The sequence below is a fragment of the Bombina bombina genome, chromosome 3 (genome assembly GCF_027579735.1).
Source record: "Bombina bombina isolate aBomBom1 chromosome 3, aBomBom1.pri, whole genome shotgun sequence".
Lineage (NCBI taxonomy): Eukaryota > Metazoa > Chordata > Amphibia > Anura > Bombinatoridae > Bombina > Bombina bombina.
The window spans coordinates 47,180,737-47,197,541 of record NC_069501.1 but is presented as its reverse complement, the minus strand read 5'-3'; the positions used below and the strand labels follow the sequence as shown (position 1 = coordinate 47,197,541).

The window sequence follows — 16,805 nt, the reverse complement described above, 5'->3', positions numbered from 1 at the left end:
ACAAGCTTAGAGCTCTTAAGCTAGCTAACTCATTTGTTTCTAATGCCATTGTTCATTTGACTAAACTAACGGCTAAGAATTCCGGATTCGCCATCCAGGTGCGTAGGGCGCTATGGCTCAAATCCTGGTCAGCTGATGTGACTTCAAAGTCTAAATTACTCAACATTCCTTTCAAGGGGCAGACCTTATTCGGGCCTGGTTTGAAAGAAATTATTGCTGACATTACTGGAGGTAAGGGTCATACCCTTCCTCAGGACAGGGCCAAATCAAAGGTCTAATTTTCGTGCCTTTCGAAATTTCAAGGCAGGTGCAGCATCAACTTCCTCTGCTTCAAAACAAGAGGGAACTTTTGCTCAATCCAAGCAGGCCTGGAAACCTAACCAGTCCTGGAACAAGGGCAAGCAGGCCAGAAAGCCTGCTGCTGCCTCTAAGACAGCATGAAGGAGCGGTCCCCTATCCGACAACGGATCTAGTAGGGGGCAGACTCTCTCTCTTTGCCCAGGCGTGGGCAAGAGATGTTCAGGATCCCTGGGCGTTGGAGATCATATCTCAGGGATATCTTCTGGACTTCAAAGCTTCTCCTCCACAAGGGAGATTTCACCTTTCAAGATTATCTGCAAACCAGATAAAGAAAGAGGCATTCCTAAGCTGCGTACAAGATCTCCTTGTAATGGGAGTGATCCATCCAGTTCCGTGGACGGAACAAGGACAGGGGTTTTATTCAAATCTGTTTGGGGTTCCCAAAAAAGAGGGAACCTTCAGACCAATTTTGGATTTAAAGATCCTAAACAAATTCCTCAGAGTTCCGTCATTCAAGATGGAAACTATTCGAACCATTTTACCCATGATCCAAGAGGGTCAGTACATGACCACAGTGGACTTAAAGGATGCCTACCTTCACATTCCGATTCACAAGAATCTTCATCAGTTCCTGAGGTTTGCCTTTCTAGACAGGCATTACCAATTTGTAGCTCTTCCATTCGGGTTGGCTACAGCCCCAAGAATTTTTACAAAGGTTCTGGGCTCACTTCTGGCGGTCCTAAGACCGCGAGGCATAGCAGTGGCTACTTACCTGGACGATATCCTGATACAGGCGTCAAGCTTTCAAATTGCCAAATCTCATACAGAGATAGTTCTGGCATTCCTGAGGTCGCATGGGTGGAAAGTGAACGAAGAAAAGAGTTCTCTATCTCCTCTCACGAGGTTTTCCTTCCTAGGGACTCTAATAGATTCTGTAGAAATGAAAATTTACCGGACGGAGTCCAGGTTATCAAAACTTCTAAATGCTTGCCGTGTTCTTCCCTCCATTCCGCGCCCCACGGTGGCTCAGTGCATGGAAGTAATCGGCTTAATGGTAGCGGCGATGTACATAGTGCCATTTGCGCGCCTGCATCTCAGACCGCTGCAATTATGCATGCTCAGTCAGTGGAATGGGGATTACACAGATTTGTCCCCTCTACTAAATCTGGATCGGAAACTAGAGATTCTCTTCTCTGGTGGTTATCTCGGGCCCATCTGTCCAAGGGTATGACCTTTCGCAGACCAGATTGGACAATTGTAACAACAGATGCCAGCCTTCTAGGTTGGGGTGCAGTCTGGAACTCCCTGAAGGCTCAGGGTTCATGGACTCAGGAGGAGAAACTCCTCCCAATAAATATTCTGGAGTTAAGAGCAATATTCAATGCTCTTCTGGCTTGGCCTCAGCTAGCAACACTGAGGTTCATCAGATTTCAGTCGGACAACATCACGACTGTGGCTTACATCAACCATCAAGGGGGAACCAGGAGTTCCCTAGCGATGTCAGAAGTCTCCAAGATAATTCGCTGGGCAGAGACTCACTCTTGCCACCTGTCAGCGATCCACATCCCAGGCGTAGAGAACTGGGAGGCGGATTTTCTAAGTCGTCAGACTTTTCATCCGGGGGAATGGGAACTCCATCCGGAGGTGTTTGCTCAATTGGTTCTCCGTTGGGGCAAACCAGAATTGGATCTCATGGCGTCTCGCCAGAACGCCAAGCTTCCTTGTTACGGATCCAGGTCCAGGGACCCAGAAGCGGCACTGATAGATGCTCTAGCAGCGCCTTGGTTCTTCAACCTGGCTTATGTGTTTCCACTGTTTCCTCTGCTCCCTCGCCTGATTGCCAAAATCAAACAGGAAAGAGCATCAGTGATATTGATAGCGCCTGCGTGGCCACGCAGGACCTGGTATGCAGACCTAGTGGACATGTCATCCTTTCCACCATGGACTCTGCCTCTGAGACAAGACCTTCTAATACAAGGTCCTTTCAATCATCCGAATCTACTTTCTCTGAGACTGACTGCATGGAGATTGAACGCTTTATCCTATCAAAGCGTGGCTTCTCCGAGTCAGTAATTGATACCTTAATACAGGCACGAAAGCCTGTCACCAGGAAAATTTACCACAAGATATGGCGTAAATATCTTCATTGGTGTGAATCCAAGAATTACTCATGGAGTAGGGTTAGGATTCCTAGGATATTGTCCTTCCTCCAAGAGGGTTTGGACAAAGGATTATAAGCTAGTTCTTTAAAGGGACAGATTTCTGCTCTGTCTATTCTTTTACACAAGCGTCTGGCAGAAGTTCCAGACGTTCAGGCATTTTGTCAGGCTTTAGTTAGAATTAAGCCTGTGTTTAAACCTGTTGCTCCTCCATGGAGCTTAAACTTCTTTCATGGAAAGTTCTTTTTCTGATGGCTATTTCCTCGGCTTGAAGAGTCACGGAGTTATCTGCCTTACATTGTGATTCTTTCATTCAGATAAAGTTGTTCTGCGTACAAAACCTGGGTTTTTACCTAAGGTGGTTTCTAACAAGAATATCAATCAAGAGATTGTTGTTCCATCATTATGTCCTAATCCTTCTTCAAAGAAGGAACGTCTTTTGCATAATCTAGACGTAGTCCGTGCCTTGAAGTTTTACTTACAGGCTACTAAAGATTTTCGCCAAACATCTAACCTGTTTGTTGTTTACTCTGGACAGAGGAGAGGTCAGAAGGCCTCGGCAACCTCTCTTTCTTTTTGGCTTCGGAGTATAATCCGTTTAGCCTATGAGACTGCTGGACTGCAGCCTCCTGAAAGGATTACAGCTCATTCTACTAGAGCTGTGGCTTCCACCTGGGCCTTTAAAAATGAGGCCTCTGTTGAACAGATTTGCAAGGCTGCAACTTGGTCTTCCCTTCATACTTTTTCCAAATTTTCCAAATTTGATACTTTTGCTTCTTCGGAGGCTGTTTTTGGGAGAAAGGTTCTACAGGCAGTGGTTCCTTCCATTTAAGTTCCTGCCTTGTCCCTCCCATCATCCGTGTACTTTAGCTTTGGTATTGGTATCCCACAAGTAATGGATGATCCGTGGACTGGATACACTTAACAAGAGAAAACATAATTTATGCTTACCTGATAAATGTATTTCTCTTGTAGTGTATCCAGTCCACGGCCCGCCCTGTCCTTTTCAGGCAGGTCTAAATTTTAATTAAACTACAGTCACCACTGCACCCTATGGTTTCTCCTTTTCTCGGCTTGTTTCGGTCGAATGACTGGATATGGCAGTGAGGGGAGGAGCTATATAGCAGCTCTGCTGTGGGTGATCCTCTTGCAACTTCCTGTTGGGAAGGAGAATATCCCACAAGTAATGGATGATCCGTGGACTGGATACACTACAAGAGAAATACATTTATCAGGTAAGCATAAATTATGTTTTCAAAGATGTAATTGTATCTATATGCATTTACATTTTGACTGGAATGTCCCTTTAAATTGATATTGAAATAGAAAGCAAAACAAAAAGTAGTTTCTATTTAGTATAGGAACATATTGTTTTGGAAAACAACGTAATACATTTGAAAATACATACTAACAAAAATGTACTGTAATTCAATGTGTCTCATTATTAATACTGTTATTTCTTTCTATAACAAAACAACAGGCCGTGTTCATAAGCTTGTCCTGTGATTTGTTTCTCTTTATTTCACAGAGTGATGACCGCACCGTGTTCTTCTTCGCTGTTGGAGATAAATATGAACCCATCGGGTTTGTTCGTGTTCCAGATGCAGTGAGAGAGCTACACTGGTCCCCTCCATCTCATGTGAGTGAAACGGAGAATTGAGAGCTTTTGATTACTATTCTGCCAAAATAAATTGATTTAGTCTAAAAATCACAGAAACATAATTACAGTATTGTCGTTAAGGAAATTATTATTTTTTTTTTTTAAATAAAGGCAATGATGAGGGGTAAGTTATTTTGATTTTTTATTTCCTTGGAGTAGCTCAGAACATCATAAATCTTCTACAATGTAATACAGTAAAAACGTAGTTGTCCACGCCTCCGGATTTTGCACCAGGCTGTGGTCAAGCAGGAAATCCTATAGGCAAGGGAGATATATGCTTTAGTGACTCTGAAAATTAAACTAAATGTTAACCGTTTTACATTTTTCAAACTCATCTGTTTCTAGTGTTATTTATGCATTAGAGTTTTTATAACAAACTTTATTTAGAAAATATGTAGTGAATGAGATTATTTTGTGTCAGCGATAGAATACAAGGAATGTGCACATTGAGAAAGACCTACTAAAAAAGACCTACTAAATACCTGAGAATCCGTAGAAATGGCTGATTATTGTTCTGTTCTCAAGGGTCCTGTAATTCATAAAATGTTGCCAATGTAACCCCAATTAAATCATTTTAATAAAGATACTTCATGTATCTTGCAGGAGCAAAACACACTGATGGTGATCTGTGAGAACGGATATGTGGTTCAGATCTCTGCGCCTGCACCTCGGAAGCAAGATCCAGCCTTAACCTATCAGATACCTGATATTCAGCTTCAGTATTTCCGGTTCAGCAGCATCAAATCCAAGCTTGAGGTACAAATAGTAAGAATGAAAAGGAAGTCTTAGGCAAAGATGACAGAGAGAGAGAAGTGATCTGATATCAAAATACAACAAGAATCTACCAGAATGCAAAGGGGAAAATCTTACAGATCGCTTTTTACCACATTGTGCTGATTTTGCAGGGGTAACCGTAAAATTAAGGGAAAAAAACACAACTTTGTAAGTGAAGTTAAATACAATATTAATTCATACCGACATTGGTACACTATCAGGCCTGCCCTTTGGGCAGGGTTAGAGGGGGAACCCGCACAGGGCCCTGCTCTTTGGGGGCCCGCATTGTCAGTAATGAGGTTATGAGATGGTGAAATGTATATGTTGTATTTAGTTTATGAGAAGTATTTAATATTTTGCCTTATTCTTTATATAGGTATGTATCACTGAATGCTGGCACAGGGGTGGACCATACAAGGGGCAAGGCATACCGGGGTGGGGAATAAGGACACTGAGCTGTGTGGCCCCACAAAGTTTATTTTGCCCAGGGCCCCTGAATATGCTAAGGTTGGCCCTGCATTATATGGAGTATTCTATTATTATTATTATTATTATTATTAATAGAGCGCAGACAGATTCAGCAGCGTTAGAGGGACATGAAATCTGAAATTTTTCTTTCAGAATTGAAATACAGCATACATTTTTAAACAACTTTCCAATTTACCTCTATTATTAATTTAGTTTCATTGTTTTGGTATCTTTTGTTAAAGATGCAGAATTGTTTAAAGAGAGAGAGAAAAACCAAGGGCTTATGTAGCACTCATTCCTATCCTAATAGTATAATACTTAAAAAATAATTTTAATAGTAAGTTTAAAAATCACAGATAACCTCTGTGTTCCACTTTAAATAATTACCCTTATCCAAATCCTAAAACAGCGTGTATCACCTCCCTGTTTCCTGGCCGATAGCAGGAAACGTCTGCTTCAGGTGACAGAGGTGATAACACGCTATAGCTAAAATAAACAATTAATCTTGAAGGTGTAGTTCTAATAACAAATGCGTTTCAGACCATGTAACGTCCTTTCTCTTTGTTGAACTAATTGTAAATGTTCAAGCCGATGCCTCAGACTTTGCTGTCTTATAAGCATCTAGTATATTCTGGGTAGCCAATCCTGTACTGGTATTCTTACACTCCCCCGCACTTGATAGAAACTGGCTAACTGTTGATAGGTTAAGCAGCGTGACGTATTGTGTTTATGTTTAAACCTATCGTATGTCTTTGTTTTCACATGCCTTCTCCTACATTATGTTAGCGGTATTCTTTACAGAGCTGGATATGAATGTGAAATGTTTGCTATAACAGGCTAGCTCAATCTATAGCTTCAAACAGATATCTTTGAATTACTTGGATGATAAGTATTAGGGGAGATTTAGTGAGGAGAAATTATTAGAGGATACATTCATTATGGATTTCAATAGAGGTACAAATAACGTACGCCAACCGTCATAGAGAGTTTGGTTTTGTTTTAATTCTGCAATATTAAATGAGTATTACTTTACCTAAATTGAATATTGTAGATACAGTGAAACTTCGATTTAAATGGAAGTAATGATATGGATTAGTTGTCAAACAATTATTTTGACCTTATAACTGTATGCTAATGAGACTCAAGATAGTTTGTTCTGACGTTCTCAAACTAAGATCTATGTAGTACAAATCTTTCTTTCTTTATATATACGTGTTTCTGTATTAAAGTACAAATTCAAACATGGTATAGATATTCCTTCTCATGCTTAACCATAACCTAAAGGAAAGAATCATCATATTGAATGACATTTCCACTTGTTATGTTCTAGTTTAAAAATCTAGAAATGCTCAGTATATTATAATAGATTATATTGTATCTTGTAGTGTATATGAAAAGGGGAAAAAATAAATAGTTACATATTCCACCTTTAATATATCTTCATCTTTGTATACCATTATCAGGTATATAAGAAAGGAGTAAAGTACTAATACATAGTTTTACTAGTTTCACATGTTATCTTAAAGGGGGCAAAATCAATAAGTAAATACCCATATATTTTGCTCCAATGTGTATTATTTATGTCATCATTGGTGTGTTTAAAGAGACCATATACACTAGGATACATGACGTCTTTTATAAACTATAATGAGTCCATAGACCAAGATGGAAGATCATATAGTTATATTACTTTTGCTTATATTCTTGGATCTAATTTAAACCCATATTTGTAAGTTCCATTTACCATCTCTATATTGATGGAGTGTTATTTATAAGTAGACCCAATAATTATTATTCTCATTCATTCCATTTGGGATCACTGTGTTGAGATTAAAGATCCACTTAGTTTCCATTTTAAGTAACCTCTGTTCTGTTTCGCCTCCCCTAATTCCTAGTCTCAGTCTCTCAAGACCCCAGCATTTAAAGGTTTTGGTGTTGCTGTTATGGCATTGTAAAAAATGCCTTGCAACACTGGTAATTTTTTTTTTACCATTTTCTATGTCATTTTTTGCTGTTCTTATATTACTGAGATGTTCTGTCATCCATGTTCCCAAAGTTCTAGTCGTCATACCTACGTAATATAAATTACAATTACTTATTAGACAGTAGATTACATTAGTACTTTTGCAGTTTATAAATTCCTTTATTTTCCAGGTTTTATTAAATCTGTCAGTGATTGTTTGTTTTTTCACCATATGTTGACAGACTTTGCAATTGTTACATGCTACTGAACCTTTATATATAGGGGGTTTATTGTGATTTCTATCAAAATGACTGTTAGTTACAGTATCGCTAATATTAGTACCTCTCCTATATTTAAATTGTCGTCTATCCGGAATTAAGGATTTTAGTGATTCATCTGCTTTTAGTATGTGCCAATGTTTATTGACAATTTTATTAATGTGACTACTAGCTTGTGAATAGGTAGATATGATTCTCAAAGTATCTGATGTTTCTTTACTTTTTGGGGTTAGTAATTTTCTGTTTCTTGCTAATGCTTTATTATAAGCTCTTGTCAGGGATTTTTTGGAGTATCCTCTTTTTAGTAGTCTTTCTCTTAAGTCTGCCGCTGCATTTTTAAAACCTTCATAAGTGCTACAATTTCTTTTTAAACATAGATATTCGCCTACTGGTAATCCTCTTATTGTGGAGGGATGGTGATAACTGCTTGCATGGAGGATATTATTAGTGGCAGTTGGTTTTCTATATGTATTAGTAGTTAGGCTCTCTACATTGTTGTTAATAGTGAGATCTAGGAATTCTACTTTGTTTTTATTCATTGTAGATGTTAAATACCCTGTATAACCCAAATGGGTTATCATTGAGTGTTTTAATGAATTCTTGCAGCAGCTCTTCAGGGCCATTCCACATAAAGAATATATTGTCTATATATCTGGACCAGTGGGATATATGAGTTGTAAAATGTTTCATAGATTCATGAAACACTACCGTCTCTTCCCACCAGCCCAGATATATATTTGCATATGTGGGGGCACATGATGTGCCCATGGCAGTACCACATATTTGAAGGAAAAACCTATCATCAAAGACGAAATAGTTATGAGTCAAGACGAATTTGAGAAGTGAAATTAAAAAATCCTTGAGTTCATTAGATATGTTACTTTCTCTTTGTAAGAAATGTGAGATAGCTCTACAACCCCAGTCTGTTTTTATGCTGGTGTAGAGTGATTCTATGTCACATGTAACTAGGATAGTTTCAGATTTGATTTCAACTTCTTGTATTTTATTTAATACATGCATCATGTCTCTAGTATGTGATGGAAGTGATTCCACGATGTGTCTTAACCTTGCGTCAATATATTTACTTGCTTTTTTCCGTAAGAGAGTCGATGCCTGATATTATCGGCCTCCCTGGTGGTTTTATAAGATTTTTATGTATTTTCGGGAGTAAATATAGTGTGGCTACCCTGGGTTATTTGACTTGCAAGAAACTGTACTCCTTTTTATCTATAATCCCTTTTGTGAAGGCTTCTTTGATCAATTTATTATATTTACACAGAAACATGTCAGTGGGATTACCTAGGAGGCTTTTATAGTTTTTTTCATCAGATAGCACTGGTAAGCTAGTACCCTCGAGAAGGTGCCTCCATTCCTTGAGTGCCAAAATTATGGCCAGTAATTCTCTGCCAATTTCATAATTTCCCTTTCCGCCGGAGACAATTTCTTAGAGAAGAAACCGCACGGATGCAAGGAACCGCGAGGCGTAGGACGTTGAGAAAAGAGGGAACCTACTCCAGTCTCAGACACATCGACCTCAAGAACAAAAGGCAGGACAGGGTTAGGATGAGCCAGAACTGGAGCGGCAGCAAAGGCAGTCTTAAGATTCTCAAAAGCCTTATTGGCAGTAGGTGACCAATGGAGTGGATCATTCTCTTTACGGGTCATGTCAGTGATAGGTTTGACCAAGGAAGAAAAGTTTTTAATTAACTTCCTATAGTAATTGTCAAAGCCCAAAAAACGTTGAATAGAGCGAAGACCAACTGGGCGAGGCCACTGCAGGACTGCAGACAACTTGTCAGGATCCATGGAGAACCCTGCAACAGAGATTACATAATCTAGAAAGGTTACTTGAGTCTGATGGAACTCACATTTCTCGAGTTTACAAAACAGGCCGTTCTCACGTAGTCTCTGAAGTACCCGTGTAACATCAGAACGATGAGCCTCAAGAGTGGGTGAGTGTATGAGGATATCATCCAAGTACACCACAACACATCTCATAGAACATCATTAATAAATTCCTGGAAAACAGCTGGAGCATTACATAGGCCAAAGGGCATTACAAGATACTCATAATGCCCGCTCCTGGTGTTAAATGCTGTTTTCCATTTGTGGCCCTCCTTAATCCTAACAAGATTGTATGCTCCTCTCAAATCAAGTTTAGAAAAGACCATAGCTCCCTTGAGGCGGTCAAAGAGTTCCGTAATGAGCGGAATAGGGTAAGCATTCTTAATGGTAAGAAGATTAAGACCCATATAATCAATGCATGATCTTAACTCGCCACCCTTTTTCTTCACGAAGAAGCAGCCAGCCCCTGCAGGAGAGCAGAATTTGCGGATGATCCCCCGTGACAGAGCATCGGCAACATACTCTTCTATAGCACAATTCTCTGCAACCGAGAGAGGGTAAACCCAGCCCCGAGGAGGAATGGCTCCGGGTTGCAGGTCTATGGCACAATCGTAAGACCGGTGAGGAGGCAACGTACTGGCACGCGCCTTGTCAAAAACGTCTTGGAACTCTCGGTACTCCTCAGGCAATTGAGATACCGAAGAAGTGCACAGGACTTTGACTGGTTTCCGAAGACAAGTGGAAATACATTGCGGAGACCACAACAAAATTTCGGACCTACGCCAGTCGAGACTGGGATTGTGCTTTTGGAGCCAGGGATAACCCAGAACAACCGGAAAATGCGGAGAGTTAATCACCTGGAACTGGAGGGTTTCAAAATGAAGAGCCCCAACAGCCATGGATAACAGAGTGGTTTTGTGAGTAACGAGTGCAGGCTAAACAGGCCTGCCATCAATGGCCTCAATAGCAAGCGGAACGGACCGAGGCAATACAGGAATGGAGTGCTGTGATACAAAAGCACTGTCAATGAAATAGCCTGCAGCACCGGAGTCAACAAAAGCCTGGGTGACTATGGAGGAGTCCACCCAGGAAAGGACAACCGTGACCAAAGGTTTTTCCTTTAGCGTTTCTGGGGACGAGTATAAACCACCCAAGGTCTGCCCCCGACAGGACCCTAGGTGTAAGCGTTTAACCGGCCGTGTAGGACAAAACTTTAAAAGGTGGCCCTGTAACCCGCAATAGAGGCAGAGCCCCTCCCTCCTCCTAAAGGCCCTCTCTGCCGCGGAGAGACGTGTAAATCCTAACTGCATCGGCACAGCAGTACCTGGTGACTCGGGACCAGGAGACATGGGAGGAGAGGGAGGCATGGGTGGAAACGACAGCGTAGGAGACAGCGGTACTGGAAGCTTCCACAAGCGCCCCTTGAAAGAGGACCTCTCTCTGAGTCTGATGTCAATTAGGATTAAAAAAAGACACCAAAGCCTCAAGATCCTCTAGTAAATCTCTGGCAGCAACTTTGTCTTTAATCACATCAGAAAGCCCATGAAAGAAGGCGGCAACAAGAGCTTCATTGTTCCAACCAACCTCTGCGGCAAGCGTACAAAACTCAATGGCATACTGAGCAACAGATCTCGTACCTTGCTGAATGGACATGAGTCATTTGGCAGCAGAGGAGGAGCGAGCCGGAACATCAAATACCCTTCGAAAGGAGGCCACAAATTCAGGGTAATTAGAAATCACAGGTTTATTAGTCTCCCACAAGGGATTAGCCCAGGCAAGGGCTGTGTCAGAGAGTAAAGAGATGAGAAATCCCACCTTAGCTTTGTCAGAGGGAAACGCCTGAGGTAACATCTCAAAGTAAATGCCCAACTGGTTCAAAACCCTCTGCACTAATTAGGATCGCTTCCATAACGGGGAGGTAGAGGTGCAGAACCGGACATGCTCCTGGTAGGACTAGGTGCAGCAGCGGAAAAAGGAGCAGCCATAGCTTGTGGGACACTCTGGTCCAAATGTGCAGTGCGAGTCAGCAGGGTTTGCAGGGCTAGTGCAAATTGATCCAAGCGGTGATCCTGTTCATCAATCCTGGAAATTATTGTAGGTAAAGGTGGATTATTAGCACCATCAAGATTCATGGCCCTTGCGTAATGTCAGGGTGCCAGGAATCAGACTGAGACAAGAAGTGCAAAAATAATCACACCTTAATTAATAACAAAAATAATAAAAAGTCCACAAGTCAAATAACAAGCCAGGAGTCAAAACCAGATCTGGTAGTCAGAAGAGCCGAGTCAGGAGCCAAAGCAAGTAGTCAGATGAGCCGGAATCAGGAACAATGAGAACAGCAATGTCAGGAACAATCCAGGGATCAGGAACCAGAAGAGATGTCAGACTAGCCAGGTACAATACACAGGAACTCACAAACAGGTCTGAGACAACGCAAGGGCAAAGCATACTGAACAGTGGCCCTTTTAAATAATAAGTGATGACATCACAATTCTGAGACTGCAACCTGTCTCACACGGATGATGTACAACAGTCTGGCCATAAGAGGGTGTGCAGGAAATGAGCAGCATCACGCACTCTGAACCAGGTTCAGCAAGAAAGGTGAGTAAAATGGCTGACAGCAGCACATGGCAAACAAAGCAGGGAAAAAACCCTGACACCTTCCTGCGTTCTCACGGGTGGAAGGTGAACTTGGAAAAGAGTTCCTTGGTTCCAACTACAAGGGTAGTTTTCTTTGGAACCATAATAGATTCCTTATCAATGAAGATATTTCTTCAGGAAATTAAAGATTTTCGATTCTTGTCTAGCGCTTCAGTCCTCTCCTCGGCCGTCAGTGGCTCAATGTATGGAGGTAATCGGTCTGATGGTTGCAGCTATGGACATCATCCCGTTTGCCCGTTTCCACCTCAGACCTCTGCAGTTATGCATGCTCAGGCAGTGGAACAGAGATTATGTGGACCTGTCTCCACGATTACATCTGGAACGGGAGACAAGGGATTCTCTTTTTTAGTTGTTGTCCCAGGACCATCTCTCCCAGGGAACTTGCTTCTGCAGACCCACCTGGGTGATTGTGACAACGGACGCCAGCCTTCTGGGTTGGGGAGCAGTCTGTGGCTCTCTAAAGGCTCAGGGAACATGGACTCAGTTGGAGTCTGTTCTACTCATAAACATTCTGGAGCTGAGAGCAATCTTCAATACTCTTCTGGCCTGGCCTCAGTTAGCCTCGGCTCGTTTCATCAGGTTCCAGTCGGACAACATAACTTCTGTGGCTTATGAAAAAAGAAATATATCCGGAACAAGAGTTTGAAAATCAGTTGTAGCTTTATTCCTTAAAAATTGTATGATAACAACATACAACAACACAGGGTTAGTGAAGACGAAAAAACTTCTGACCGGTTTCGGTCGTATTGACCGTAATCATAGAATGACACCTGTTGGGGGGTGTGCCCTTTTAAGTCTAACACTATATGTTGATTGGTTAAAAACAACAAGACTTCGAAACTTAACCCTATACATACCATAATAACATTCTGTGCAGATTGTTAACACTTAGTAAATAAATAAACAAAGATGAAGATATATGGTACAAATAATAATAATGTTAACTTAAATATTATATACATATATACACTTTATGTATTTGGGATGCCAATGATTTTAGAAATTAAACAAAGAAGAAACACATTATAATTTATAAATGACTAGACACTTATATGAAATGACTACTCTTTAAGTATATATATACACATGCATGCATGCATACATATACATACATGCATATATACATACAAACATACACACCCACACTTACATACACATATACATACACCTGTACATGTATATGCAGAGTATTACTATCTACCCTACACATAGGCTCCATATTACATACTACATGCCATACTAGATATTCAACCAAATTTAAACTAGGTTCATAAGGCATATTATATCCACAAACAGATCACTATCAAATAATATTAATAAATCAAAAAGAGGGGGGATCTATCTGTCATGAATTACTGAACAGATTTGTGGATAAAGAATGTATGATGTCCTATGCAAAGGGGCGACAGTTGTGTGAATGTCAGAACAATTGGGAAAATAAGGATGTGTGTATATAGCTTAATTAGAGTGTCCTGTAACTCACTATTTTCTAACATCCATTACTACAATTAGTAAACAACTTAATTGCAGTGGGATAGAATTAATGAACAATATCCATTTATAATGGTTTATTTTTGCCAATAGTTTATAACATCATATTCTGAGTTATAACCATTAGGCAAAAGACACTTCGTTTTAAAAATCCAATAGATTTCTTGTTTACTAAGGATAGACAACTTATCTCCACCCCTTGGTGGTGTACCAATTTGTTCGATGGCCTGCCATTTAAAAGTTGTGACATCCTGATTATGATACTCAATAAAATGAGTGGAAAGAGCCGAACATGTTTTTTTACTAGAAATATAGGACAGGTGTTCTTTTACACGCTTGCCTACCTCCCTAGTGGTCCTACCTGTGTATTGCCTCCTACATTGGGTACATTCTATGATGTAAATGACAAATTTGCTCCTACAATTTATGCATCCCCTAGTCTGGAACTCCTCACCTGTCACATGGGATCTAAATGTGGGAGAAATATTGATGTGATCACAAGAGGTACATACTTTTCTTCCACATTTGAAGGTGCCATTATGTGTTAACCAAGATGAGCCAGAGGTACCTGCTGTCTGTAACATACTAGGAGCCAGAATATTCCCTATTGTCACATTTCGTTTAGGTACAAACATGCACCCTTGTTTTATTTCATCTTTCAATTGTTTGTCTCCCATAAGAATGGGTAAGTTGTTTTTGATAATACGACACACATCATCATATTGATTGGAATATGACGTTATGAATCTCAATTGTTTTTTAATGTCACTCTGATGTTGTTTTTGTTTTTGTTTTTGTGGCTCATGTGTTTCTATTCCATCTTTAATTTCAAAGAAAGCCTTATCAATTACTTTACTAGGATAACCCCTTTTGAGCATTCTTGATCTCAGATCTCTGCTCTCTCTTTGGAAAGCATCTTCTTTCGTGCAATTCCTCTTTGCCTGCAGGAACTGACTTTTAGCAATTCCTTTAAAAACGTGCCGTGGATGGCAACTGCGGGCATGAAGGAGATTGTTTCCTGAGATAGGTTTCCGATAGAGGGCTGAGTTGACCCTGCCTTTCTGGGTGTCTCCTATAAGGGTAACATCTAGGAAATTAACTGTTTCTTTCTGCCACTCACATGTGACCTGTATTCCCACCTCATTGATGTTTAGTAGCTCAACAAATTCTTTTGCCGATTGTTGGTCAGAGGACCAAACAATAAGCAAATCATCAATGAAGCGGACGTACAAAACAATGTGATTAAATCCAGAGGTACTACCTCCATAGACATGGCACCGCTCCCACCAACCCATAAAAAGGTTGGCATATGAGGGGGCAAACTTTGCCCCCATAGCGGTGCCACGTCTCTGGAGGTAGTAGCGTCCTTGGAACACAAAGAAATTGTGTTCCAATAGAAATTTCACAATCCTGACAACCAAACCTTTGGTTCACATGATAAATCAGAGAAAAAAATTCAATAGCTTGGAGACCTTGTGTGTGGGGGATCGAGGAGTACAGTGATACAACATCAATTGTCAACCAACTGTACTCCTCCCTCCAAACCACTGGCTCCAACCTCTGTAAGACATGTGAAGTATCTCTGATATAGCTTGGTAATAGGGTCACCATAGGTTGCAGTAAATCATCAACCCATTTGGATAGTGGCTCTAAAAGAGAGCCAATACCTGCCACTATGGGTCTTCCCTTGATATTGGTAAGACTCTTGTGTACCTTGGGGAGGTGGTGGAAGATGGGTGTCAACCATCCGGGAGGAACTCTGAGTTCTTTGGCCATGACAGAGGTAGCCAAGATAACTCAGTGGGCAGAGACCCACAATTGCTGTCTGTCGGTGATCCACATCCCAGGAGTGGACAACTGGGAGGCGGACTTCCTGAGCAGACAGACCTTTCACCCGGGGGAGTAGGAACTCCATCCGGAAGTGTTTTCCAGCCTGATTCTCAAATGGGGTCAGCCGGAATTGAATCTCATGGCATCTCAGCAGAATGCCATGCTTCCGAGGTACGGGTCGAGGTCAAGGGACCCTAAGGCTGTACTGATAGACTCTCTGGCGGTACCTTGGAATTTCAGTCTCGCATACCTATTTCCCCCATTCGCTCTTCTTACTCGGGTCATTGCTCGAATCAAAGAGGAGAGGGCGTTGGTGATCCTCATTGCACCGGCGTAGCCTCGCAGGATTTGGTATGCAGACCTGGTGGAGATGTCATCTCTTCTACCTTGGAGACTTCCATTGAGAAAGGACCTTCTACTTCAAGGGGCCTTCCTTCATCCAAATCTAATTTCTCTGAAGCTGACTGCTTGGAGATTGAATGCTTAATTTTATCTAAGCATGGATTTTCAGAGTCGGTCATTGATACCATGATTCAGGCTCGTAAACCTGTGACTAGGAAAATTTACCATAAGATATGGCGTAAATATCTGTATTGGTGTGAATCCAAGGGCTACTCTTGGAGTAGAGTTAGGATTCCTAGAATTCTGTCCTTTCACCAAGAAGGTTTGGAGAAGGGTTTATCGGCAAGTTCCCTAAAGCGGTCAAATATCTGCCTTGTCTATTTTGTTACATAAACGTCTGGTGGACGTCCCAGACGTGCAATCATTTTGTTAGGCCTTGGTCAGGATCAGGCCTGTGTTCAAGCCATTTACTCCTCCCTGGAGTCTTAATTGAGTTCTTAAGGTTCTTCAAGGGGCTCCGTTTGAGCCTATGCATTCCTTAGATATTAAGTTGTTATCTTGGAAAGTTTTGTTTCTTGTTTCTATTTCATCTGCTCGTAGAGTGTCAGAGCTCTCGGCATTGCAGTATGAGTCTCCTTACCTTATTTTTCATTCGGATAAGGTAGTTTTGCGTACTAAGTTAGGGTTTCTCCCTAAAGTAGTTTCAGATCGGAACATTAATCAGGAGATTGTTGTTTTTTCCTTGAGTCCTAATGCTTCTTCTCAGAAGGAACGACTTCTGCACAATCTGGACGTGGATTTTCATCAGTCTTCTGCTCTGTTTGTGGTATTCTCTGGGAAACGTAAGGGGCAGAAAGCTACGGCTACTTCTCTTTCTTTGGGGCTGAAAAGTATCATTCGATTTGCCTATGAAACTGCTGAACAGCATCCTCCTGAGAGAGTTACGGCTCATTCTAAGAGGGCTGTTTTATCTTCTTGGGCATTCAAAAATGAAGCTTCTGTGGAACAGATTTGCAAGGCTGCAACTTGGTCCT

General features: G+C 41.2%; 1 protein-coding gene across 1 annotated transcript in view; it reads left to right on the top strand.

The window, feature by feature from the left end:
- Window positions 1-16,805, top strand: part of CFAP44 (cilia and flagella associated protein 44) — a 296,056-nt gene that overhangs the window by 133,465 nt on the left and 145,786 nt on the right. Inside the window, exons 15-16 of the mRNA XM_053705145.1 lie at window positions 3,988-4,098; window positions 4,723-4,875. Of these exons, the coding sequence (XP_053561120.1) occupies window positions 3,988-4,098; window positions 4,723-4,875 (264 nt within the window). The remainder of the gene's footprint in view (window positions 1-3,987; window positions 4,099-4,722; window positions 4,876-16,805) is intronic.